General features: G+C 40.3%; 1 protein-coding gene across 3 annotated transcripts in view; it reads left to right on the top strand.

Moving 5' to 3' along the window:
* nr6a1a (nuclear receptor subfamily 6, group A, member 1a) overlaps window positions 1-27,693 on the top strand; it is a 121,523-nt gene that overhangs the window by 82,338 nt on the left and 11,492 nt on the right. For 2 of the 3 annotated variants that reach the window (XM_044110642.1, XM_044110641.1), the window contains 4 exons: window positions 19,722-19,952; window positions 21,509-21,564; window positions 22,436-22,596; window positions 24,077-24,307. In XM_044110642.1, the coding sequence (XP_043966577.1) occupies window positions 19,722-19,952; window positions 21,509-21,564; window positions 22,436-22,596; window positions 24,077-24,307 (679 nt within the window). Of the gene's footprint in view, window positions 1-4,680; window positions 4,798-19,721; window positions 19,953-21,508; window positions 21,565-22,435; window positions 22,597-24,076; window positions 24,308-27,693 lie in introns of those variants that run through there. The other variant, XM_044110643.1, reaches the window with a different exon arrangement.

Below are 27,693 nucleotides of genomic sequence, written 5' to 3'. Positions count from 1 at the left end.
TAGAAACTGCTAGGCATGGTGGTGGAGGGCTACTGATTTGGGCCAAACCTGATGCCATCTGTCCCAACAGCTGGCTGGCTGATGTTCCTCACAGAGCAGCACATCTGCAGCAGAGTTTGATTAAAAAGAAAACAGGTCACTGGGGTGTTGCATTGGAGCAGCCAAAGTCCAGATCTCGTGCTGATTGAGGTGTTGAGGTCTTTAACATGTTGCATGAAAGTGAATGTACTGAAACATTACTGTAAAGAGCTTTTGTCGATACAAGGTTTTAGTTCCTCATTTGAACCCTTCCTGCTGAATCTAAGATATTTTGAGGGACAGACAGTTGGTATCATGTCTTATGTCAATTATTACATTAAAAGATGGCTCATTGTTTTCACCATGACTGTATTTTGGGGGAGGAACAGTGTGGCTCACTCCTGTTTATCTTGAAGCTCTTTGTCTGTAGAATGAAGAGGTTTGTGACAGTGTGTCAGAGGGGGAGGGGAGCTTAAACACAAGAAATGCTCTTTGTTACTCAACTATTGAAGGAAACTCTGTGAGCAGCAGAGCAGCCCTGACATCAAGTCAACTAAGACTTTTGGTAGGCAACTGACTTTTAAAAAAAATTACATTTCAGCACTTATGAAGGACATGAGAAAGTAGAAAAGCAAAACAAAATTAAACATACAGGGTAAGCACGTGTACACTATATTTACATAAAAAAAATATTGAAATTGCAATGCAACAACATAGTTTAGAATTATATATCAGATGAACTAACAAGTTAGGTTATTGTTGATACTGATAGTTGCATGGGAAAACACAGGAACCTTTATTTCTTATGTCCCAAACTTACAGGTTGAAAACTCTGGAAAAACGTGTTTCCTCCTCCTGCTGTAGGCAGAGAAGCCTTTTAGCACTGTAAATAATAGAGGAGTTGACCTGCAGTACTTGGAAACATAAGGGCCCTGCCAGCTGCATGCTAAGCCTGAGGTAGCTAAAAACCACAGATAAAACTCTGACTTCAAGGTTAAAGACAACATGGCTGATTGTGTCATTCCTCTTTGTGTCATAGAATGAAAAAAAGCTAAAGTGACATGTGGCAAATAATACTCTTAAAAATACAGAATTACTAAGAAACGGGCAGAATGCAACTATATTTTATAACCTGCATTCTTTAAAATGGTTGGTATCGTTTGGTTCTTTATCTCCACAGAAACTTTAAAAAGCTCTTTATTTGGAGTCTGGGTGATTTAAGCAGTCCACATAGCATTTATTTTAAGCACAAAGAACATCTGCAGAAATCTGCATGTATTCATGCATGCATGCTATAAGGTAAGTATTTATTTGCCATCCCTGAATTGTTTATTGTTTACAGCAGAAAGAAAATCTACACATTAAGAGATATGCAGCGCCAGCATCCTAATAGGGACCTATTAACAGGCCTTTTACTCATAACGTGACACAGATCATCCCCTCCTGTAGTATTCATGCCTCTGTGTTTTAGGCTTCTACTTGTCTGCCTGACTAATTGAAGGATAAAATGCAAGGTGAACAGATCACCCAGTATAATGTGAACATACAGCCTATGTTTTCACACAAGTCATTCCTCTGTGATGACTCTGAATGTGAAAGCTTCTTAAATGTGACTTAGTGTGGCCACGGTCATTAGCATTCACATTGGGGGTAGGGCCTGTGTGCGTGTGCGTGCGTGTGTGTGTGGGTGTGTGTGTGTGTGTGCGTGTGTGTGCGTGTGTGTGTGTGTTGCCAAGCTGCTGCTGGGAGAGTGAACAAGTGGTATTGAGTTGGGTGGAGCAATACAGAGGGTGGACCAGAAAGCTGGTTGGGTGACAGGCTTGTCCAGTGTAGTATGGTCAGGGTCAGGTAGGAAAGAAGCTGCAGGTGTGGGAAGAGTGATGTTGAACAGTTGAGTTTAGGGTGTGGCTCCCTGGTGTAACACTGAATGCTTTGATCCCTAGCCAGAGCATTGGAAGGGATGAAGGAAGGGAACTCACTGGATGGTAAGATTCAGTTTACAGCTGGGCTAAATCACTATGACACCTTTTAAACATCTCCAACTTTTTAATTGCATCCTTGTTGCAGAGTTAATTAGTTTTAACAGTACTTTGCTTTTTAAAGTCATAATCTTAATGTTGCTGTTCTAAGCTATACAAAATAATTTCTGTGTTAAAAACTAGTCATTGAGAATGTTTATACTTTTATTATACTTTCTGTAGTAGTTTTGGAGTTGAAAGTCCGACTCCACTGCTTATTAGTTGCAGATACAATTCAGTCTGCTTCTGTTTCCAAGCAATGTTACCAATGTTTTTCTCATCTCACTGCGAAAAAATCTTTGTTTTTATCCATCTGAGATTTGAAGCAGACAAAATAATATAATTGACTTTATTTGCTCCACTTGTGTACTTCACGTAAAAGTCAACTAGAATGGGCGTGCTGTGGGGGCGTAGGGTGCAGCGCGACCCACGTTTGGAGGCCTGGAGTCCTCGACGCGGCTGTCATGGGTTCGATTCCCGGACCCGGCGACATTTGTCTTCCCCCCTCTCTCTACCCCTTTCCTGTCAGCCTACTGTCATATAAGGGACACTAGAGCCCACAAAAGACCCCCTGGAGGGGAAAAAAAAAAGTCAACTAGAATACTGACCAGCCCCAACGTCTAACGCCAATATGGCTTCCAGTTGTATAAAGCTAGTTATAGTTGCAATAAGAAATCAGTGACATGCTCCTCAGTTGGGTTTGACTACATTAAGTCCTCCCCACACTCTTGGTACAAAAGCTGACTAGATGTTGCCTAAAATGCAAATAAACATAATATTGTTGGCATGTACTGCTAATAGAGGTCATCCAAGTCACAGACCCACTGCTCACATTTAGTAAACGATCTACCTTATCATGGGGATATATACTAGGCTTCTAAGATCACCCAGTGTTGGTCCTTAGGCAAGACCGTGAATGCCAATTGTCAACACAAACCTTGTTTGACCGGGTGATGGTTGAGCTACGTTTTGAGGAACCAGGGCACTATGACGACAAATGGGCTACTGGAGCATTGCAACGATAAACACAAGAAGAGAATAAGGTCACATGTTGAAATGCTAATACTCAAGTAACCTTAGGAAGTGTAGTTACATGGCAACTGAAGAAACATGGGTGCTTTGATACTCACAGTAAAAACATCTAGTAGCTCAGTGTTCTTTTCACAACTAGAGATCCAGGCAATACAAATCATAAACACTGGAAGCCAGGGCACCAGGTTGGATGAACTTCAACGTCCACCCTCCCCAAGATCGAGCACCAAGCTCCAACAATGCAACAACTGATTGTGAGAACAACTGACCTAAGAGATAAAATTATGGTTAAATTGAGTACCTGTCAAATCTGACACCAGCTAGCAAACTTGAGTGAAATATCTTCAGAGGCTCACCTAGATCAGTGTTTCCCAACCCTGGTCCTCAGGGCACACTGCCAAATATGTTTTAGATGTTTCTGCTTCAATACACCACATTCATATTATTGCAGTTCAGTAAACACCTGTTAATCAGCCATCAATTTAAATCAGCTGGGCTGAAGCACCTAAAACATGGAGTGAAGTGTCTCTGGAAAGACGCTTCACAAATGACACAAACGACGAGGGGGGAGGGCGGAATAGGAATCTAACAGCGATCCAACAGTTTTAGGACGAACCCCTATTGCAGTTGCCACTGTCAATGTGAATGTTGCACTAAGTACGATCCCTACTGTGATCATAACAGAAGGAATATATGGAGCAGCACAACTAAGTAACTGGTAAATGTAGAGGAGCATCTGTGGGAACTGGAGAGCCCCAGGTAAAAATGGCAGTCACTTCTGTTATAAAGGATCCCACTTCAGCTCAGCTGCCAGATGAATTATCTATAAATTCTTTATGTCTGTGACGTTGCAAAGTAGCCCAGTACTAACAATCTGAGATAGGACATACTGCCCTCTGCTGTAGTGGAGTTGAACACAACTTCCATTATTACGATGTCTCTTTGTTGCCTATACGCTTACAGAAGAGTAGAGCTCCAGTAAAATGGCTTAATTAAACTAGAACTATATCTTAACTTTGAATATAAGCATTCACCTGTAACTGTTTCCTAAAGAAGCTCTTTGTTTTAGATGCATATTCATAAAGACTACAGCCCTAATTTAAATGAAGAAGTGGGAACAGGTGGTGGATCCTAGCAGAGCACCTCCTTTGTGTTCAGCTCACACACCCTCAGCCTATTTTTGCTTTTCCAGAGTGATGAGTCTGTAAGGAAGCATGCTGCAAAGTTCAGATTTAACCTCCTCCTGTTCAACTAAGTGCCTCAATGGCCTAATATCTGTGTGTTTTGTCAGCTTGGACCTGTGTTTATGCTTGAGTATGCACTTTGGTGCTCCTTAGAAGTGCCAGAGGCATGGTTGAAGGGGAGGCTAATTTGGGTGAGGGGAGGGGAGGCATTGTTGAACGTCAGAGAAAATAGGGCTATCAGTTCCACTCAGATAACCTTAGCTGTCATTGGACCTCGAGCCAAGTGGTGACCTCAGGGGCTTGAACTCTCTTGGTCATGTGACCAAGCAGTAAAGTGACCAGTGGTGTTGCTGGGCTCTGGCTGTGGTCAGAGAGGAGCAGGCTGCCGTGGGAAGAGGCTGCTCAGAGGGAGATCAGGGAGGACAGGAGAAGACACGGATAAAAAGAGAGACATGAGGACACAAGGCCTGGTTTTCTTTAGCCAGGTTCATGCTTGAATGGGGTCCAGGCAGATTGGGAGAAGCATGAAATGGATACATGGGAAGGTAAGGGTGGCTGCTGGTTTCTTTTAATGCACCATAATTAGATATAAATGGGGGACTTTGGGGTTTGTCAAACATAATTTAGCTCCAGTTGTAGACCAGTCAAATTTTTTGTGCACTCAGCCTCAGTTGGAGACTTGTCTCTGTTTCTGTCATTATTTATGACTCTCATTGCTCCTACTCACTGTAGTGTCATTTAAGTCCCCTGTTATACAGGGTATTGATTAAACATGTTATTTTCCCCTGAAACTGTATTTGATATAAAAAAAAAACCTTTAAATGGTTTCACATGTTTTATATAAACAGTGTGTGTGGTTTGATTCCAGCTCTGCCTTTTGATGTATTCTGTGACTAGTTAATGATTTTTATTGTGCAATAAAGAGTTGAGAGAAATCCCATCTCCTCACAGAGATCAATGCCTTCATGTGTGTGCTGTAAATGTTTCCATTGTATGAGTCCATGTTGTTGTGTGGCTGTCTGTTGGGTGCTAGTCAGCAGTGTTGGTTCAGAACCTGAAGGCACAAACTGCTGACTCGGTTGTTATTCCTTTGTGTTTCAAAGATTTCTTCATCACCTTTTGCGCTTTGTTACCTTGGATTGATGTTTCCACACAAAGTAGCTTGATTGCTTTCATCTGAGGACATATTTGCATATTTATTTGGCAGATTTTGCATTACTGTCCCTCCCACCAAACTGCCCCTCCCTCTTTCTTTTTACTTGTATTGCAGGAATTTGGAATTTGATGTGTGATAACTCCTTTCTCTTTTGATTTACCCCACATGATAAAGGAAAGAGAATCACAGTAGTAGTGTGCACTGCTTCTGGATTTCTTTAGCTAAATGTATTTATTTATTTTTTAAAGTATATTCTGATGTTTAAAGTCAGTAAATAAATGCAGCTCCTGGTCGTTTCTCATGTTTCCTTTTGAAGAACGAGCATGTGGAAAGACCCTGTTACTGTATTCATCCCCTCCCCCTCATGTTAATCCCTCAGCCTGCATTCTTGTTTGTTTGTGTTCCAGCTGAAGTAGTGTTAACTCCATACTATTACTGGTGCACCTCAGCATGAACGCCTTCTGTTTTCACCCAGTTGTATGTGTTGGAAGGAGCATTTTAAGCTGAGACCAAGAATTTGAGTGGGGAAAAAAAAGAGGTAAAGAAGTGAAGCATGGGAGGATGTTGGCATGGATGTATATTGGGGGAAGGATCAATGTGTGAAGATCAATTGTGGCAGTGGGGGGAGGTCAGGGACTACTGTGACTCTGCCTATAAATAGTCAGTGACTGAGGTTAGTCATTGCTGGTGTGCTTGTTGCTGCTGCTGCTTTTCTCCTAATTTCACTGAAACGTATCCATCTCAGCTGGCCCGGCCATGTCAAACCAACCCATCAGGTCCATCATGTTGCAGATCTTTGTCTTTCAAGGGTGTGTTATTTCAACTGCACCCTTCCCCCAGCACAAACATGCACACATGCGGTCAGGGGACTGAACTATTTGATGCATTAGAAATTTAGCTTTTGTCTTTGTGCTTGTTTTTTTTACAAGAGAAACATTTAGTTTACATCTCATGACAAGCTGAAGTTAAATTCTGCAGCTTTTTGATAATCAGTCTTCCATATTTGTATGAATGGACCTTTTTGTCTCAGACAGACATTTAAATGCTCAAGTCAAGCTGTTTGACACAACTTTATTGCATGTTAGTTTTTATATGGCAGAACATGGGCTGTAAAACTTCACACGTGGTTCATAAAAAAAAAGCATAAAAAAACACTTAGGAAACTTTGATCTGTGCCTAAATGGGGTTTAAACTGAGCTCTGATGCTAAAAGAGAAGTTATAACCAAATTCAAACCAGATATTTAAATATTAGTCTTTATTTCAGTTCTTGTTTAAACTTGGTGAAGATTATCAAACTGTAGAGATGGTTTTAAACATCAGTACTGCTACTGACACCCTAGTATCTGTCACACAGCTTTCAAAAAACTCAAATTGCAAAAGCTGGGATTTTAGGTACAGGCAGATTTTCATCCTCTGTGAAAAAATTCAACACAACTTACTTTTTTGTGACTTTTAAACTGCAAATGATTATTTAGAATAATCATCAGGACAGCAACTGAAGTGTAGCATCACAGTAAATATGTCAATTCAGTTCAGTTTATTTCAATTCACAACACATGTTGTTTCAAGGCACTTTACAAAATATTATCTCAATTCAATCAAACATACATTCCAATTGATCCTAGTTATCAAACAGTACAGTTTGCTCTGATAAGTATTCAAAGTAGTTTAAAATCTTTTAAAAAGCTTCTTTAAAGGAAAACCAAGTCATTGATTTGCAGCAATGTATTTAGACAAAAAATATCTAAACTTAAATATATAACATAAACTATGGTTTATTTGCCACAGATACAGGAATTATTCCTAATGCTAATAAAATATTTGGAGATACATTACAATTCTAACATTATCTGTATCATTCATTATGTTGATTGTGATACATGATTTTAAGCAAAAATAATAGAATAAGCACCTGCTAGTAGTTGATTTTTACTACTTATTTTACTTTATATCATTACTAACCTATTGATATACCAAATGAAGCAGTTTGGTATTCATACCAAGTATTCATAGCTGGGAAGGCAGTACTTGTTGGGGCAGCGGGTCTACAATTGGTTGTTAAAAAGCCCTGCTGCCCTCAGCTTGCTAACTGTATTCCTAAACCCACATGAGTGTAATAATATTGGGTAGTGCTGTTTGTGTGTCTACATTCAAAAACAATCCAGTTATCAATCAATGTTATCTGTAATTCAGGGAAAATCTATAGAACACTACTTTCAGTAAGTTGACCAGCAATGTGCAGCAACAGGTGGGGGAGGAGTGATGCTATATTTCCTTGCAACCTGCACAGCTGGAGAAAACTCCACTCACTCCAGCACTTTCTCTGACAACCTATTAAAGAGACTTTAAACGCCAATTGTTTTGAAAGTCAGTTTTAAAACTTTGGCTTGACTCACCCGCCCTTGCTGAGTTCACAGTTTGTTCCTTGTTGCTTAAAAATGCAGTCACAAATGTGGCCGGCATTAGCTTAACAGTGCTTTGTACGTTTGGACTGTATCACTCAGTCTTAATGATTTAGCCTGTAGGCTAGGTGTGTGCGTTATGAAACCAACAGGTCACCACTGTGTGGTGGAACAGCCCAACCTACACCTGCATGCTTGTAACTTTGAAGATTAGCATCACACTATGGGCTGCTAGGAATGCTGCTAGGGATCCAGGGGAAGGATCAATGTGTGAATGTCTATAACCTCTGTGAGTTCCTGTAGGTAGATTCAGCGGATTTGGGGTAGGTTTGTGTGTGCATGTGTATACTTTGTCTTCCTTAACCCCCAGGTAGGGGAGATAAGTTTCAGAGAAGAGGAGATATGAAGAGGACTAACAGGAATAAGAAACTGAGGAGAGGAGGAAGTTGGGAGAGAGGGAGGGACAGAGGGTGGGAGCCTGCAGCGGAAAAGTACAGCAGATTCCTGCAACCCCCGCTCCCTGTCTCAGCTGGGCATGATTGTTATGGAAAGCCCGAGACAAAACCTGAAAAAGAAAAACACTTTAGTGGCAGGACGGCTCTGTCACTGGCTCAAAAGGCTCCTTTGCACTAACTTCAGCCTTTGTGCATGCATGGTTTAGACAATGGAAAGAATTAACCACAATCCATCAGTCCTCAGCATGACAAACTAATCATTGTCTGTGTTTTTAGAAGTTCTCCAATCTTATAAGATTTCATGTGTGATAAACATCACACAGTTCTGCATTTCATATCTTGTGATCCAGTGACCTTCTGCTTAGAGCTGCTGGTGGTGCGCAGGAGAATCGGGAGTGCTGTTTGTCTTTGTCACTGACAGGGACTTCTGGTCGACTCTCATCTACTGGCGTGTGTTAAAAGTTGGGAATGAAACCCACACTGACCTCTGACAAAACAATGCAGGCTTTAATGAGCATGGAGGGGGTGTGGGGTGACTTTGTGTGCGTGTCACATAGTATCGGGGGTTCTTGCACCAACACTAAAGGGAAAAGAGGAGAGGGTGGAGTTCAAGATGAAGCAGTGCTTTTATGACTGCTTATCATCACCTTAGGGAAATTTGTCATTGCGTCTCCTTCATGACCTTGTGACAGATTCACACCCTCTATGTTTCCACACTTAAAGAGGCTTTCTGGGAAAGATAAACTGCAGTGAACAAAGAGTTTTCAGCTCTGGTGGTGTTTTTTTTTTTTTTTTTCATTTGGCTGCATACATGTAGCCCCAATGTCCAACGGTTCATTGAATCAAAATCGCCCCAAAATTTTGATCATTTTACAATTGTAAAAAAAATCTTATGAAACGATCTAAGTGCTTTACATGTACTGATGCCACACATCCAGTCATCATGCTTAAAAATTTATTTAATATGTCAAGACTGACGACGCTTCTCCTGAGTCACATAATATATTTGTAGTGTTAAACTAGAAGTGCACAGAAAAATCCAGTAATATCAGAAATTGGTCAGCTTTTGTCTTGAAAGGTCAGCAGTGACTAGCTGTTCAGAATGCAGTCAGAGGAAGAAAAGAAGCTGCAACAAGCTTTTAAAGGAAGAAGCTATTTTCTGCATGTGCTTGTTTGGTTGTTTGTTGAGGTTGAGACAAACCAAGACAAAGATGTTAGCAGGTGTTGGAAATTCCACAACTTCTCTTCTTGCCTTTGCAGTTTTGCCAGAATTGTAGGGTTAGACATGTAAAAATACAGATCTACAACATAGAGTAAACTATGATTATACTACTTCATAATCAAAACTTATTTATTTATTTATTTTGTGATTTAAATTTTCTGCACACAGTTTTATTGTTAAGCCTCTGAACTTGTGCACTAATAACCTGTTTCATTGGGGACGTTTTACTTTCCTACTCTCCTGAACTCGCACGCCGAGCAGCACAAGCTAAGTTAGGGTAGTTAGGAGTGTTGAGTTTGGCTGCAATAAACAAAGAGTGCAGCAAAAGAAGCTGTGGCAGTGTGTATAAGATGAGGACTTGTGTGATTTCTGTCATGTTGACGTACTTTGGCTCTAAAAACATGCATGTCAATCAAACAACAGTAATTTGCAAATGCTAAGCTTGTCCTCGCTGGCAGTAACTCAATCAATTTGGAACACCATCTCAGCCACAAACATGTCCTGGAATATAAATATCTTTTAAAATGAAAAGCAGCACTCTAAACATCCAAACCTGGAAAAGTTTCATGAGAACACTCAACCTAATCATCCCAACTTGTCGACGTATTGGACAAGTGATGCTGCCTGCAGCCAAATCTAGCAAGTGTTGGTTTGAAATCAGAAATGCCATCACTTTTCACATTGCTAAAGACAATGGATTTTAGTGATGCTAAGTGCCATGGAAAAATAATGTTTTAGAGATATGGTCAAAATGCTGGATAGTTCCCGTGTAATACCAGGTCACAAATATTCTGGCTAAATATCGATCCCTGCAAATGAATACCTACAATCATCTTTGTATAAATGTGGCAGAGTAGCCGACTAGCCACTTTACTGCAGCAGTTTTCTTCTTGGTCAGTAGAAAATGTGGTTAAAACACACAAGTATGCATGAAAAGAAAAATACTGTGATAATTGTTGAAAGTACAGTAACATCAAATTTGTGTCATGCCGCCCAGCTCTACTACTACAGGATGTATGTTTGTTCTCACCCTGGTGACGTCTTGTGAATATGGCAAAGAAGCGAATTGACCCAGGGTTGACCTCAGCAGATAACAGGAAGGCGGACGTATTACAGCAAATTCCTTTAGTTTTATTCCTTGGAGATTTCAACCTCTGTCTGTCATTGAATGAACTTCCTTTGGCAGCCTATTAGAAATAGGCTGATCCAGGTCGACAAACTCTTGTGAAAACACACGGAGATGTTGAACATGCCGCCTTCCAATCATTTTCTTTGAATCAATGAATCATTTAACCCTGTTCTTTAATGAGGGCTCTTCCACATACATGGGGCATCACCTCTTCTCTTTTTTATACAATACTATTATTAGTTAATACATCTTCATGGCAGTAATGCTATAGATTGATGTTTTGAAAACAGTTCCTGAAGTGTAAGTAGGTGAAATCAGGATTGGATGGTCAGTTCTTTGAACTGTATATTGGAACTTGGTCCCAAATCTGTGATTTGATTTGGGAAGAGTAAAGTTCTCTACATTACATTAACAATTCTGTCCATGGCCCATGAATAGAAACTATGCCAACACCTTGTTCTGCTTTAGAATGGAAAATGGCTGCATCTTATGGAAAATGGAAATATATCTAAGTTCAATAAATGAGCTCCTCACTGTGGAGAAATATCCAACATATGAAGCATTAACACTCCAATACCATTACTGCCTAATAATTACTAAATTGATGAAACCCTTAAAATTCTTAAGGCCTTGTGTTAAACCAAACATGTTCTTTTTTTGAACATCATCTGCTTGTTTTTATTCAACAGAGTGAAATAAATTGGGGGTGTTGTTATCTTAAGAAGCAGTATAGTGTTAATAAATGATAAAGTAAGATGCTCACTAAATCTTTGGGTCCTGTAATAAATATAAAACACTCCAATAAACATTGCAACTCTTATAACTTATAAGTAACATATGAGAACAGACTCTGGTTCAAACAATGTCATGAAGTTGCGTGTTCAGCATTTGGTGATTTATTTTACCACTGGGAGTTGTTATTCAGTTCAGTTTTACATAGAGCTAGTTTGTTACATTTTTTCAGTTTTAGACAAAATCAAACATTGTGACCTGTTAGGTATTGTTTTGTTTCTGGACAAAATGTTTAACATTTTGATGTACTGTCGTTCCCTTACTAAATGCACAAGTGGTGTGTAAAGAAAGACCGATTGGCAGTAAATGATGCAAAGCATTTTCATATCTATAGCTTTATTGAATATACACTGCACATATAAGTCCTTCTTTTAATCCATTAATGGATATTATTTTAACAAAGACAAACATTCTTATTCACAAACTGATAGTCAACTTCTTTTAGGAAAGTTTTGTGCTTAAGGAAATATTCTTCAATTAATGGTTTTGTTAGAGATTACCTTCAGACACAACTTTTTAGGCCATTCATTGTCATTGAAACTGTTATTAAATGTTTGGCAAGGACTTGATAAGAATGTGTCCTTAAACAGCTTCTTCCTGCTGTCAATTCAAAGCTGTCGGTTGAGTTCAACACTATGAATATTAGGCAGAAAAGATTTAGTGATCTAAACAATTTTAGATTAACAAATCTAATTTTCATGTCTGAAGTGTTTATTCTTTTTGCTCCTTTGCAGTCCCTGTATTAGACTGAAAATGAAGGATGAGGTTATTTGTGATCACTCTATTAGAATCCAAAAATGTTCCCTAAAAATGTTATAAACAATAAAAATACAATTAAAATAAATTGGTCTCCTCACCAGCAGAGCCTTTGTACACTTTTGAACTGATGTTTATTTGTTGTTTACTTTAATATTTATCATGTCTCATTACTTGATGAGTAATTAAATTGTTAACTTGCTGAAAAGGAATGTTTGTCCATATCTAAACGGAAGTTTTACTTGTTGGCACAGCCTCCATGTTAAAGAAGCTTCACAGTTTCTCCATTAATATTGATGACTCCAAGTAAAGAGTCTGGGTGTCAAACTTGATAGTAACCTAATATTAATTACCCATTAATTACCCTTTTGGTAATGATGCACTAACAGACTTTGTCCCTACTGCTGCCTTATCACCTGGATTGATAATTGCAAAGTTCTCTTTTTGGTTTCCCTAGAAAGTCTCACTACAAACAACTCCTTCAGAACTCTGCAGCTTGGGTCAGAACTTCAACAGAACACATTACTCCAGTTCTTTAACAGCTTCACTGGTTTTCCTCAGTAACTAGAACAAACTTAAAAAAAATAATTTTCATGTTTAAGTGCGTCCATAGCCTTGCCCCTCCTTATCTGTGTGACCTGCATCACATTGCCACAGTTCTCTTAGATTTTCTGTTATACATCCTTTTAGCTTAGCTGGTCTTACACATGTAGACAAATATCTTGGTACCCCTCTGTTAATTCAGCAGAGTTTAAAAGAAAACCTCCAGAATCCAAACGGAACTGGACAAAAATGATGGTACCTGTAACTTAATATATTGTTGCTCAGCCTTTTGACGCAATCAAAGAAATTCTAACTCTCAGAGAGACTTCTTCACCTGTCCACAGGTGTTCTGGTCCAGTCCTCATGGACAAACTGCTCCAGGTGTCTCCAGTTGAAGGAAGTCTTCTCCAGATGTTTCAGCTCCTTCCATAGATGTTCAGCAGGATTTAGATCAGGACGGATAGCAGGCCTGTTCAGAATAGTCCAATGTTTTTCTCTTAGCCATTCTTTGGTGTTTCTAGTTGTGTTTTGGGTCGAGACCCATGACCTGCAACTGATACCAAGCATTCTGACTGTAGGCAGGACATTTTTCTGCAGAATGTCTTGATAGTCTTGAGATTTCATCGCCTGCTGCACACATTCAAGGCACCCTGTTCCTGATGCAGCAAAGCCTCAGAGCATAACTCAGCCTCCTCCATGTTCCACAGTGGCGACAGTGTTCTTTTCTTGCTGAACTTTGTTTTTACATCTGTGAACATAGAGCTGATGTGCCATTAAAAAAGCTACAGTTTTGCTTCAATTGTCCAAAGGAAGTTCTCCCAGAATGCTTTGTGGCTCGCCACTATGCATTGTGGTAAATTTCAGTCTCATTGTATTATGCATTGCTTTCCTCTTTGGTCGTCTCTCATAAAGTTCTTTTTGGGTCAAACAACGATGTGACGCTGATGCACTTTGACCTTGGAGTTCACCTGTATTTCTTTGAAGGCTGGGCTCTTTGGTCCATTCATATTGTCCTTCTCTTTAGTTTGTCATCCATTTTCCTGCTGTGGCCTCAGTGGTTGACCTTAAACCTCTGAATAATATGCACAGCTGTGTTCACTGAGACATCAAGCTGCTTGGAAATGGTCTAATGACATTTTCCTTTAACGTGCTGGTATATCTTTTTTTCCCTAATATCCTAAGACAACTCTCTCCTTGGTTTGCTGGGCTCTATGTTCACTGTGTCAGCGAACAGCACAGTGACTACTAATGTCTGATTTTCATTGGCTCAATTTTGGTACATTTTTATTTATTACTTTTGTCAGTTTATTATTATTACTATTTCAGCATCAACATGCATGTCACCATGGTAAACAGAACTGTCAGTGGCTCTGCTCTTCGACTGGAATTCACTTTTTTCAATCTTTAGGAAAAGCGCCCTCAAGTAAAATATATTATGATTAACAATAACTCACACTACATTATGTAACCTGTCAGGTGTGTTTTTTCATTTCGACTCATTTTTTAAAACTGAGTGTTTTTGTGGCGTGGGAAAATGTCTAACATGAAACTCCAACATCACAGAGTCGAGGAAGCTCATCATAAAATCTCAACATTAATGTCATGAATATTTAAGTGTCATCTAAAGTCAGGAGGAGGAGGAGTCATAGGAGGTGACACGCTGAGATCAAATGTGTGGAGGTGTGAATCGGCCTGATTATATGGTGGCCATGCACTTGAAAGAGAGGGTCATACATCTGGCTAATAAGCCTGAGAGAGGAAGGCTAATTGCGATGAAGGAAGTTGGGAGTTTCACATAAGGTGTTCAGTAAGAATGAATTGTTTTTCTGAATAAGGGCAGACTAAAAGGTGGTCTTTTTTTCGTCATTGTCAGCCTGTTTCTAAACTCACTAGTACAGAATCCTCTGTCAGTCAGATATGGAAGACGAAGTTTTGAAAAAAAAATACAAAACAGAAACTTGTTGTGTTATACTGGATACCCCAAAATTGCAATGAGTGGACTGCTTTTGATTACCAGCACTTAAAAAGTACCACATATTTTGGTCAAGCAAAATGTTAGATTCATTTCAAGAGGGAATCATTTTCAGTTGGTACAGTTTGGTACCACCCCTCACCTATGGTGGCACTGCACCAAGAACTACTGAAGAAAATGAAACAAAAACCTCTGAAAAAGACACTGACACAACTTCCTCCTTCACAAATGTAAACATCAATGGCGTGGCGTCAGATTTTAGGAGTTGTACGATTTCCCTTTGGTCTTTGGTAAAAGACCACAAGCCATTTCTCTCGCTAGACTCGCACATTTATTTTTGTTGTATTTTCCCAGAATGCCCTGCGCTATAGTCCTCTTCTTGCTTTTGGAATGGCCTCCGGTCTGTTTGCATCCACATGTGCATTTGGACTAGGGCAGAGTTCACTTTAATCGAACTGGGACTTAAGTTTATTGGCGGAGCAAAGTTCACTTTTTCGATCCACATCAGAGTTCAATTACACATTTACACCTTCACAAATGAACCAGACTTTCTAGGCAAAAGAACTGAAGTTAGATTAAAGTGGACTAAACAGATCTGGTGTCACCTCTTTTTCCAGCTGTGTTATATCATGAGTAGTGAATTCTTTGTGTTCAGTACATGTACTGCAGTCAGTGTAATTCACAGATGTAAACAATAACAGTCATGTCATGGTTACACTCGTAGTTAGTTCTCTATAGCCACTGACTTTGTGGCGTCATTAGAAGCATCATTTAACAGACTGCAGAGCCCTGTTTCAGAAAGCGGGACAAGTGAAAATCTTGAGTAAATTCTGGGGTAACTATGTGCATATCCTGGGTTTTTGGTTTCGGACCCAGATAGCCATTATCCTCAGTCAACTTACTACTGCCACCTATTTGAACCAACCCTGCTTGCATATGTAGCAGGGTTGTTGCTGCAAATCTTGAGTTTGTCCTACTTTTTAGCTGAGACCTGGCATAAGGATATTGTCAGAAATGGCATGTGCTTTTCTGGAGGATCCTGTAGCTATTGGAGAGTAAATACTCTGCAGAAATCTCCATCAACAGACGGTGATCAAACAGCGATTAGATGTGTTGTCATTCCCAGACGAATATATTGCTGTTTTTTTGCCAGTCAATTTACCTATATGAGATTTCAACCTGTACATCACTCATATGAGTGAGTGAACTCTGCTGCAGTTCATTTTAATGCCGACAGGATGCTGTCACAAATGTTACTGTTAATCTATAGCAGAGACACCTATGAGGAGGATGTGAAATTATTACTCACATGATTGCACTGAGATTCCCCTTAACAGAGTGGTGTGTGTCGCTGCTTGTCATTTTTGAATTTGTGATGGTGTTGCCACAGTTTTGGATGTAAAGAAAATCAGAGAAACACATTGACTATGCTACCACAACAACATTTAACTGTGGCTGGAACATAGTCGAATTTAGACTTGCGTCATTCCATGATCTGACTCAAAGGAACACTGCAGGGGAATAATATACTCGCATTACCCCAGCTTTGTTCCCAGAGCTTCATGCTGCAGCACATCTTCAGAGCATATATGAGGGAATCTAGAACAGAGCCAGTCTCTGACTTCTAGAGCTTGCTTTTAAATGTTCTTAACCTCCTTTCTGTAAGAAGTTAATTAGAGAAATAGTTAAATTCCAATCCCAGGATGGGCTCTCAGTGTGACATCCCATTGTCTCTGTACAGTAGAACTCCCCTCACAGCCTTAACTTAAACCTCCAACCATTTAAATGGTAATCTGTTCAGGGCTTTAGAAGACCTCTAGTCCTCATGCATTATCTGGGAGGGTCTTTATGTGATATGCCCCACAAACCTTCAATTCACCCCCTCCACATCCTTCTAATTAGCTTTAGTACACCAGCCCTTCAGCCTGTTATGAAAACCTCTTTTCTCTGGCAGGCTTAGCTCTGAGTTCAGTCGCATGACTGTCCTTCTCAATAATACACATCCACGGAAAGAAAGGCTTACTGGTGCTCATTTCAATAATAAAGATAATGTCATTTTGACGTGTTTATTGTTAAAACACTGCGCCCTTTGCTTAGCTTATTTTTGGGGGTCGGGGGAGTGGAAGGGTCAAACATTTTACTGCAGTCAAAATGTCAGGAATCCTGAGAAGCAAACAGCAGCATCTCCCTCCTTGTGTGTGTTGGATTTCTCAACTGTTTCATCCACACACACAAAGTTCACAGGTCAAATTCCTGACCATAATGACAGTTGCTAAAATTCCATGTTTACAATTTAAATATAAGGAGCAGTAAGGAGTTAAAAAGCCTCGATATCCTTGACATTGAAAGCTGCTGCTTCAATGTGCATTACAGATACTTTTCTCATTTACATTTTGTGGGTATAAGTGGGCCTTGGATAGACTTCAAACAAGATCCACGGGTAGGAAATGGTTAATGCACAAAAATATTAAACATAATCAAATTCATTTAATTTCAAGCAGAAAAACATCAAAATACTTAAACTTGAGGTATTATGTAGAATCGGAAGTTTTGAGCGTGACGTCATGTTACTGCCATGCTTCTCTAACTGCCATGCTAGAGAAGCAGAGAAGCAACTGCCATGCTAGCTAGCCTTAGCATTGATGGCAGACTCTGCTGATGCGGAGAACTCTTCAATCTGCTTTTAATACTCTTTGCTCTGACAGGCTTTAAATGAATAGTTGTTATATTTCTGCAGAATATTTTTCTGTTTTGAATACTCTTTACAGAGTTAACATTTCAAGTATAATAAGCTAACATTAGCTGGTCAGTTAGTTGGGACCGTCTGCTTTCTGAACATGCTACTCATAGCTTCACAACTGCAGCTTCTACATTGCACCATCTTTGTAGGAGAGTGGTGGGTGATGCTCCTTCGTTTCCATGCCAACTGGCTCTTTGTCTTTGTAACAACCAAAAATGGAAGCCTTACTTTGGCCAGCTTACCAGTGGTGTACAGCAACAGACTTTTACTAAAAGAACATTATTCTGTCCAGTCCTGAGAGAGTCTTTACAATTATCAATCTGTGAACTTTTTAAATCGCTGGTATATTGTGATGCTGCCAAGTCAGTGGTCTAGTAATGTGAATCTATTAAAATGACTGAAACTATAAGTATGGCTTAAAACCAGCAAACCAGCAGCTCTAATGAAACAGCAGGTACGGGAAGCCTGCAGAGGCAGTTTTAGGAAACCCGTCTGTCTGCCTCCGTTATTGGCTTTCCTTCCAGAATCCAGGAGACGGGTAAAGGTCTGATCGTCTGCGTGCGTGTGTGTGTTTACTTCATCTTGTTGCATCACATCAGAGTCTAACATTAATCAGAGGTCTGGTTATCTCCAGGTTTTGGTGGAAACAGGACATCTCAGACCTATTATATCTCATTCTCCTTTTTGCTTGAAGTCAAAAAGTTGAATATTATTATTATTATTTTACGTTTAGCATTTAAATGAAACATGTCTTGTGTGAAAAAGTCAAATCTGATTGTGAGATGGCACAGAAAGACCAAGATGTTTAAAGCCACAGCAGTTGTGGATATGTATAGCTGCAGAATATGCACCTGAACTTTATTCTTGGCTTCATCAGAGTTGGAGGTAGATGAAGGGGATTAAGAGGAGATTTCCAGCAGCTGCCTTCCTCTGAAGCCCTTAAATTTCCACAGCACTTTTCTGATTGTCACAGTAGCTTTTCTGGTGGATTTTAAGCAGGATTCATCTCTCTTTGATCCGCTTCACACTCGGCTGTACGTGTGCAACTGTTTGGTTTGCTGCACAAAATATCTCCCATTTTCTTTCTCCACATCTAAATTCTTATTGGCAACAACATGGGAAGCAGTATTTTGGTCGACTTAGTGGAAACATTTTCAGGTTTCCTATGCGCCTCAGGACCCATGTTCTGCTGTGACATCCAAACGATAAGTCCAGTTTCACCCACAGAACAGTTTTAGCCCTCCCGCTTTCTCTGTTTTTTCCTTCTCATCATCTAACTAATTTCCAGATCAGATCAAGAAATTATATTAAAAAAAAAAAAAATACAAAAAGCAGTTGTGAAATGTTTAATTTAATGGACATGTTAACACTAATGCTGCATGATTAATGTTGAGATGTCCATTTTTCTTACAAGTATTATTGAAATACACCCCACTTTATTATGGTCTTTTATTGAAGGTTACGTTGACGTATAACTCATTATAAAGAAAGTCATACTAACAGGAAAACCTGAATCATTTTACAAAAGATCCCATTTATCCTGATCAGATACATTAGCATTTTACCAGTGAGACAAATTTAATTGTAAACTTGCTACAAAAATGAGTTGTCTACAGAGCAACAAAAGGGATGGAACAAAAGAGCACACGAGTCTTATTTGTCTTAAATCTTATTTTTTATATATATATCTTGGTTCACATGTGCAATTTGTAAAATCTGAGGTCAGACTAATCTAATGCATATTATATGTTAATGTTGAAACTGTCATATATGTTGTATGAATATTTTTGTGTTTTTATCAGTTGGACTTCAGGAAGATTAGTACCCACTAATGGGAATCCTAATCAATAAGCAATATTTCTAATCTGGATGCTACAGGTTGACTTGTACTGATTAGCTTGGGAACTTTTCTACAGGTGAACAGTTCTGTGCTCCAGAGGCCGCTGCACTTCTACCATACTGCTGCTGATAGAAGGGAAGGGAGAGACTGTGAAGAAGTCATCTGTGTAGTTTTGAGTCATCGGGGCTCCTGAATAAAACATGCCTAAGACATCTCAGTTCTCCATCCGAGTTCCTGTTACCGCCCAATTTTCACATAACCATGGTCTTAGCTGAGGAATCTACTGGGCCACCTTGCCAAATCCCAAACAACTCCCATGATTTCAGTTAAAAAATTTGGCTTTCACAAAGATTTCAGTGCCTACTATTAAATCGGTATTTGTGTAACTGCGAATAAAGTAGCAAAATGTATTGTTTTAATGGTTTTAAATGTTATCCCTCCCCCCCAAACTCAATGTGCAGATGATGCAGCTGACCAGCGTACTTGCCTTATTTGTGGAGACCGCGCCACAGGTCTGCACTATGGCATCATCTCCTGCGAAGGCTGCAAAGGCTTCTTCAAGCGCAGCATCTGCAACAAGCGGGTGTACCGCTGCAGCCGGGACAAGAACTGCGAAATGTCCCGCAAGCAGCGCAACCGCTGCCAGTACTGCCGTCTGCTCAAGTGTCTGCAGATGGGGATGAACCGCAAAGGTAAAGAAAATCTAAACAAATATCATATCGGTTTAAGCAAATAGATTATCTATGATCCATATCTGATGTAAATAAAAGTAGAAGAATATTAAAATATTTTTACAGTTAGACTGGACTGGATGGTTCATTCAAGCCTTTGGTTTCTCTTAGTTTATAAACAGTGTCTGAGTTAGGACTGCAAAAAAAACAATTATTTTAGTAATCAACTATTCTGATGATTAATTGATTGATTGGATATAAAAAATTGCCACATTCTGCAGACTTTTCATTTGACTGTTTATACATATAAATATAATAAAATATATAGATAGAAAGAAGTCAATCAAATCCTTTTTGAGATAAGAAAATAAACATTTTATTTCCCCTAAATGCAATAACAACGTTCCTTTAGGAATTTTTTATTTATTTATTTATTTATTTATTTATTTATTTATTTATTTATTTATTTTTTTACCTTAAATGCAAAATGTATACATATTGTACAGTTTTGGCTTAATTACTTCTCTGTGTTGTTCTCTTAGCAATTGGACTTTGAATCTGGATACTTCAGTTAATAATTTCTTGACTAGTAAATTAGTTGACAGTTATTTCAATAATCGATTCATCACAGTCAATCTGATCAATTTTTTCACGCCTAGTCTTTGTTTTTTCTGTTACCAGCTGGTCTAAATTATTCCTGCGAGAAACTGCATTGAACTGTTGACTGCTGTTTCTAAATTTGGATAATAAATTTTGACTTGCATTAACAAGACCTTTCGCCCGCAGATTTTTTAAAAGAATAATGTTTAAAAATGAAGCTGGTGATGCTAACTAGCACTTATGTTTGCTGAGGTAACAAGACTGTGTAGATAAACTTTCCCGCTGCCCTGTAACCCTGCCCATCAAACATTTACTGGAGAAGATGTTTTGGGTCATGTGACGACAGCCTGATGTTGGGTGTCTGGCTACAGAAAACTAATCTGGTTCCTTGTTATAGAACCAGCTAGAAAGTAGCTTTAACACCAGCTCTTATGTAGCACTGAGGGAACATTTGTGGAAAAACTTTTTACAGTATGAATCCTTAAGTATTAGTAGTAGCCACTGAATCAGTTCTGCTGTGAAGCCAGGAAACTGTTTCTTCATTCTGAACTTAGAGACCAAACAAACCTCCCCCGAGCTTTTTGTCATGTTTTTTCCTTCCTGAAGCAGAAATGTCTCAGATGTCAGGGGTCTCCAGCTGAACCCAGGCCTGAGGCCTTTTATGGCTGCATGCTGCCCCCTAGTGGGGTAAAAGTTTTACTAACTATTATGGGCTTCCTGAATGATAAACTTTTTAGTTTATATTGGGTCTGCAGTGACTTTAACTAAATCCAAATTAGTTAAATCATGTAGGAAATTTCCTCCAGGATTTCACTCAGAAATAGGGAAGAAGAAGAAATAAAAGTCACCCATGGCTTATGAAACCAGAGCCATAGAGAAAAATCCTATTTTTGCCACTAGGTAGAGCTCTTATACTTACTGTTTATACTCTCATAAAAAAAATGTGGGTTCTTTTTTTTTCTTTTTGTGGCTCACAGCAATCAGGGAGGACGGCATGCCAGGAGGGAGGAACAAAAGCATCGGGCCTGTGCAGGTAAATCAACTCACATGTTGCTTCATGCGACTTGCTCTGACCTCAGTCCTACACAGAACCACTTCCACACAGAATTGTATTCCGTCTTATCCCCAGAAATACCTGGTATAAAGAAAGCCCCTTTAAAGACTGAACCATTCATTAAACGACAGCTTGTAAGGCTCTGAGTGGCGCAGTAGTGCATCACTACTCGTTTCACCGTAGGGACGCTCGTGGAGTTATGAGAACGAGCCCTGACCTTGTTATATCACCAATCATGCAGCTGCTGATTATTCCTATTCAGCTGCAGCTTCATTATGGAGGAGAGTGAGAGAAGCTGAGCGGACATGAGGATAAGTGGCGTTGAGGCGCTATTCACCAAAGTGATATGTTCGATTCTTTCCTGCTCAATTCACAGAGTCAAAACACAGCAGCGCCCACTTCCATTTAAAAAAAAATATAAAAAAATCCTTTTTATTTCTGCCCCCCACCGGAAGGAGGACTTTTCACTCATTAATATGGAATAAATGGCCTGTTTTGGTTTACGTGCCGAATTGATGGAAGTGAAAGCGAATTGACCCCAGTCATCTCTATGATAGCCCACGTGCTGAGGCCTTTCATCGAAGCCTTTGTTTGTGTTTCTGGCTGCTCTGACCTGCAAGGATCCTATTATTTTAGGCCTGTGTGCCATTCAGTTGAACACTATCACACACACACACACACACACATTCTCTTTCTCCTCTAGTTCCCTGTTTCATTGTGCGATTGTGTCCTTGCTCCTCACCGCTTGAGTAAAAAGCATCACTCTGACAGTCACCGCTTTTCAATTAAGCTGAGAAAAACACAGATTTTCATTGAGCGTTCTGTAAGCGGGTTTATCTGTGTGTTTCAGATCACAGAAGAGGAGATAGAGCGAATCATGTCAGGGCAGGAGTTCAAGGAGGATGCCCCGGAGAACACCTGGGGCAACAACGGCGACAGCGACCACAGCTCCCCCAGCAACGGCGCCTCTGAGGGCAACCAGCCGTCGCCCGCCTCCACTCTGTCGTCCAAGTGAGTGGATCGGCTCACCCACTCTGCACAGCGGTGCCAGCACTTGCCCCCATCGTTGAGATAATGTGCCGGCCCTGACAGTCTAACACTTTCTCACCCACAACTTAACGAAGGCATTCAGCAGCCAAAGAATGCCTGAACATTCCCCCCATCGCTCAGGCTTGGTGACGATGACAAACTCTGAGAACTTGCTGCACTATCTGCTTCTCCGGCCGCGTAGTCAAGCGCGTCGTCTGCACTCATCAAGGACAAATATTGTCTAGGCACAGGCATGACAGCATTTATTTTAGTCTCATTCTGTGTAAACATTCGGCTTATCTCAGCATTCTCATTGTCTGATAGCTATTCAGAGCAATAGTTGTTTTATCTGAGTGAATCTTAGCAGAAATGAACAGCAGTTCCAGAAAGCCTGGACTTCAGTATGCACAAAATGTTAAATTATTTTTCTGGAAGGTTGTGAAACAATTCAAAATTTTTCAATAAAAACAGGAGAGCGGGTCTGCTGCGCTTCCTTAGATCAAGACCTAAGATTAATGAAGGATCAGTTTTAGCTGAAACTGGTTCACCTTGTTCAAATGAAGGTACATACAGGGTCTCCGCACATCCTTACAGTCTCAAATTCATGTATCATTAATTAAGGCCTTAAAGTATCTTAAATTCATAAAAAAAAATGAAAGTTGTCCTTAAACATATCAATCACAGGTCTCAAATTTTGTTATAGCTAAACCATTTAATCTCATATAAGTTGTCTTCTGTCAGGCAAAAGTTCTGAGCCGTGTGCAGACGTCTTCATTAAATTCAGTGACGTGAGGCTCTTAAAGGCTACTGCTAACTAGCTACTGGTATGTCTTTGCTTGCTAGCTAGCTAGATTTATTGCATCTATCATGGTTAAGTAGTACGTCACAGATGTCAAACTCCAGTCCTCAAGGGCCGCTGTCCTGAAGTTATTAGATGTGCCACAGGCACAAAACGCTGGAATGAAATGGCTTTATTACCTCCTTGTGTAGATCAGTTCTCCAGAGCCTTGCTAATCACCTAATTATTCTAATCAGGTGTGGTGCAGCAGAGGCACTTCTAAAAGTTGCAGGACAGCGGCCCTTAAGGACTGGAGTTTGAGACTCCTGTGCTAAGTTGTCGCCAGTTTTCTGGACAGCGTTTGTTTTCGCTACTGCATTCTTTGCCAAAAAAAGTGTTAGCTTGGCACTATGGAGGGATAAGGCTGTAGAGATCCACATATAGTGTGAGAAGCACAAAGCTGCTAACCACAAAGAGACCCTAGAAATATCACATTTGGTACCGTTGATTATAATACAGCAGGAGCCCCAATCATACTGTATGTTTATAGTTTTTCAGTCTTTAATGTAACTTGGTATTAAAAATGTATTAAAACATCTTAAATTTGAAACTTGCAGATATCCTGACTTAGACAGTTGATTTATACTCTCCATGTTAACCTGCAGACTCTTTTCTTTCTCCCAGTCGATCCGTAGAGATGAATGGCTACACAGCAGCGCTCAGGGACCAGTACATCAACACCTCCATGTCCACACACTACCAGCTCCTGCCTCACCTCTTCAGCTATGCAGCCCAGTCAGGCCTGCTGACCCCGCAGCCCCGCAGCCTCTACCCACAGTCCCACCCTCTGGTGCTGCAGCTTGTGGCTGCTGAGGACCTGTCCCCCCTCACCACTCCAATGCTCATAGAGGACGGGTGAGTCTTTGACTGCACAACACATAACACATTCAGTGCTGGAAGGAGTCACAGATTTGTTCTGTTTTGCGCCCCCCAAGCCCTCACACTTAAATGTTTCAGATTATCAAGCAAATTTCATGTCTGACAAAGATAACCAGTTAATCCAAAAAGCTGTTTTCCAGTGCTTTGTGTTAAGGCAATAAAAGCTTCCAAACTATTCTCTCAGTCAGTGACGTGCGGTGAGGTTCATAACTGGTGAGGCACTGACGTCATCAGAATCAGATTTGCAAATAGATGCATAGATTGACAGCAGTTTACAGGTTATGTTTCACTTCTGCATCCTTACACATACAAACTGTAGCTCACAAAACACACATTTCCTTAAAAAACAAAACAAAAAATCACTATCTCTATTATAATCTATCGCTGCACTTGACTTGCTTCCCGAATCGTTTAGCCTAGCTCGCTGTCACTTACTCGGCAGTTGAGGAGTGAACAAGACGAACGTCTGGGATCTTGAGCGCCCCCTGCCATGAGGCAAGAGAACTGCCTGCCTCACCTCGAACCTGTTCTCTGCCGTTTATAATCGCTCATTACACGAAACACGTTACACAAACACAGTTGGTGACAAAAAGCACTGTACATTATATACATAAGCTAAATTATTGGAAATAAGTTCACATATTAAATTTGTTTAAACCGGCGGTTTTCAAAGTGTGAGGCGCGCCTCCCCAGGGGGGCGCCAGAGCACTTTAGGGAAAAAATAAACCGGTGCTTGCTGTCTACTGATGTGAGAGAAAGCGTCTTTTACGCACCGATCAACTCTGTGGATTTAGGAAAAAGTTGGTACTGTGGGTGCGCGTGTGGAGCGGGATCAGTGGAAATGTTTCTTAGAGGATGTTTTGGCCAGTGATGTCAGTATGTTACTGACGTCGGACCACTTTTTTCAGTAACCTTCAAATCCAGTAGTCAGACTACAGTTACTTATCAAAATCATTTTTGCGTTACTATCTTCTTTTGTTATTTAATCGTATTTCCTCTACGTGTCTTGTCGAGTGACCGACGTCTCTATGCGACAGAAATGTAAACAATGGAGGGAGATGCGCGTTTTGTTGGTGGAAAAACTGGAACTATTTTGAGTTTCTGTCGACAAGTCCGATTATTATAAGCGGCTTTGGGCTTCATTTTTTTTAAAGTCGCTTGCAGATTTAATGGCGGCGGGTTGCGCCGTTTGGGCTCGTTTTGAGCGTGAAGTTACTCATTTGGGTTTGGAAATAAGCAGAGACTCACAATAAATCCCAGAATTTGTCCGTCATTAAGGTAGTTTTACTCCGTCTCTCCCTGTTCATCATTTCCAGGATGATCCGTCCCGCTGTGTCTTTGTTAATGTCAAGTTAATGTATTACCTCTGAATGACGTCGAGCTTCGCGTTGCGCTCCAGAAAACTACAAACATCGAGACTAATTTAAACAGCGCAATAAACGTGAAAAAAGCCACGAATAAACGTGTCCGTAGTTGGCAATAGTTATAATGGCAAGTTAGCACCGTTATAATTATTAATATTACGGTAAGTGTCGCAGCCATCGGAGCTGTGGAGCTGCAGGAGGAGCTTTGTGCGCTGCGACATCAAACTCAGGGGCGTAACGCAGAATCTGGAGGCTGGGGGAGGGGGCTTTAAAATTCTTCTTAGAGTTTTCCAGACAACAGTGGACCACACAAATTACTCATGTTTTTTTATTTTTTGTACAATCTCCTCTTCAGTTCAACCTTATCAGTGGAGACACATTGTTGATGTTACCATTATAAAATAACTTACAATTAAGTATTGGCAAAGCTCAATGTGATTTTCACAGGAGGCAGAGCGTTGTTGTTAGCAGCTGCTGAAAGTAACTAAAAAGTTACTTAATCCTGCAGTTAGTTACTTTCCTGCAGTTAGTTACTACTTGACTTGGAAAGTAACTTAGTTACTTTCCAAGTCAAGTAGTCAGTAATATAACTAAGTTACTTTTTCAAGGAGTAATCAGTAGTCCGATTAAAGTTACTTTTTCAAAGTAACTATGACCTCACGGGTTGTGGCCAGAGCAGGGCTGTAGGTGGAGGTTTTAGAACTCCACCCCCCTCCCCTCCACGGGCAGCAACAGGCCTTAAGCTCCTTGAAGGGGGGCTCACCCTTTCATACTTTGAAAACCCCTGGTTTAAACCATTTTATTGACGCCGTACAGCAACATGCTCTCTCCGCTTAGCAGCCAGCGCAGAGCCAGGGGTTGCGCAATCCAAGGTGAGGCAGAGCTCGCTGCTGCCTCACCGGCATCGCTTCCAAGCATTTGAATGGGAAAATAAGAAAATTCAGCGATTTTGAACAAATAAAAATCGAAATTGGTGAAGCTACATGAAAAATAAATATTTTTTAGTACAAACCACCGGATGAATATAACAATTTAAATTACTTTATGATTATATATTTTCTTTCTTTCCATGATGGCTGGTGAGACACTGCCTCACCTGCCTCCCCTGACCGCACGTCACTGCTCTCAGTACGTGAAAAAGTACCTCCTTTCCTTTTCTTTCCCTTCTCTTCCCTCCAGGCGGTCTTTTTGTGGGCTCTAGTGTCCCTTATGTGAAAGTAGGCTGACAGGAAAGGGGGAGTAAGAGGGCGGTAGACATGCAGTAATTGTCGCCGGGTTCGGGAATCGAACCCGCGACGGCCCAGGGCCTCCAAACGTGGGCCACACTATCCCCTACGCCACCACAGCACGCCCACATATCTGCTTTCCTCATTAAATAACTATTTAGATGTGATTGAATATGTTTTCAAGAGGAACACTCAGGCCTGTTTACTGTTAGAGCTGTAGAACTGAGAAATCACTTTAATATAAGCTGTTTGATTGTATAAAGTGGGCTAAGACCCCAGTAAGTAATTTCTAAAGCTTTGAGAGACACAGGGGTAGCTGTTATTGACAGATGGAGAAAACATGGAACAGTGGAGAACATTCCCTGGATTGATGACTCTCCTCACACATGGAGGACTCATAGAGTCGGTCATAGAGGAACCAGAAAAAACACCTAAAGTTCTGCTGACTTCACTTCTATCAGCTAAAGTCAAAGTTGAGGATTCGAAAGAAAGCAAGACTGGGTAAAGATGGCATCCATGGAAGTTTCCATGTTGAAAACCTCTGCTAGAAGAACACAAAAGTCAGTTCCTTATTGATGTTCATCAAGACATCTCAGTACACATCTGGGTGGCTTTATTATTGTTTATCACAATAATGACTTTATTATCATGACAGGCCTAGCAGTAGTGTGATGGTGGAAGGCTGCTTGGCTTCTTGAAGTTACGGATAGCGTTCTGTAAACCGAATGGCCTAGTCAAAGTGCGGTGCCATGGCGCTAACCTTTAACAGACC

Source organism: Gambusia affinis, linkage group LG03, assembly GCF_019740435.1.
Source record: "Gambusia affinis linkage group LG03, SWU_Gaff_1.0, whole genome shotgun sequence".
Classification (NCBI taxonomy): domain Eukaryota; kingdom Metazoa; phylum Chordata; class Actinopteri; order Cyprinodontiformes; family Poeciliidae; genus Gambusia; species Gambusia affinis.
Note: the sequence above shows the minus strand (reverse complement) of the source record. Positions and strands in the feature narration are given on the sequence as shown.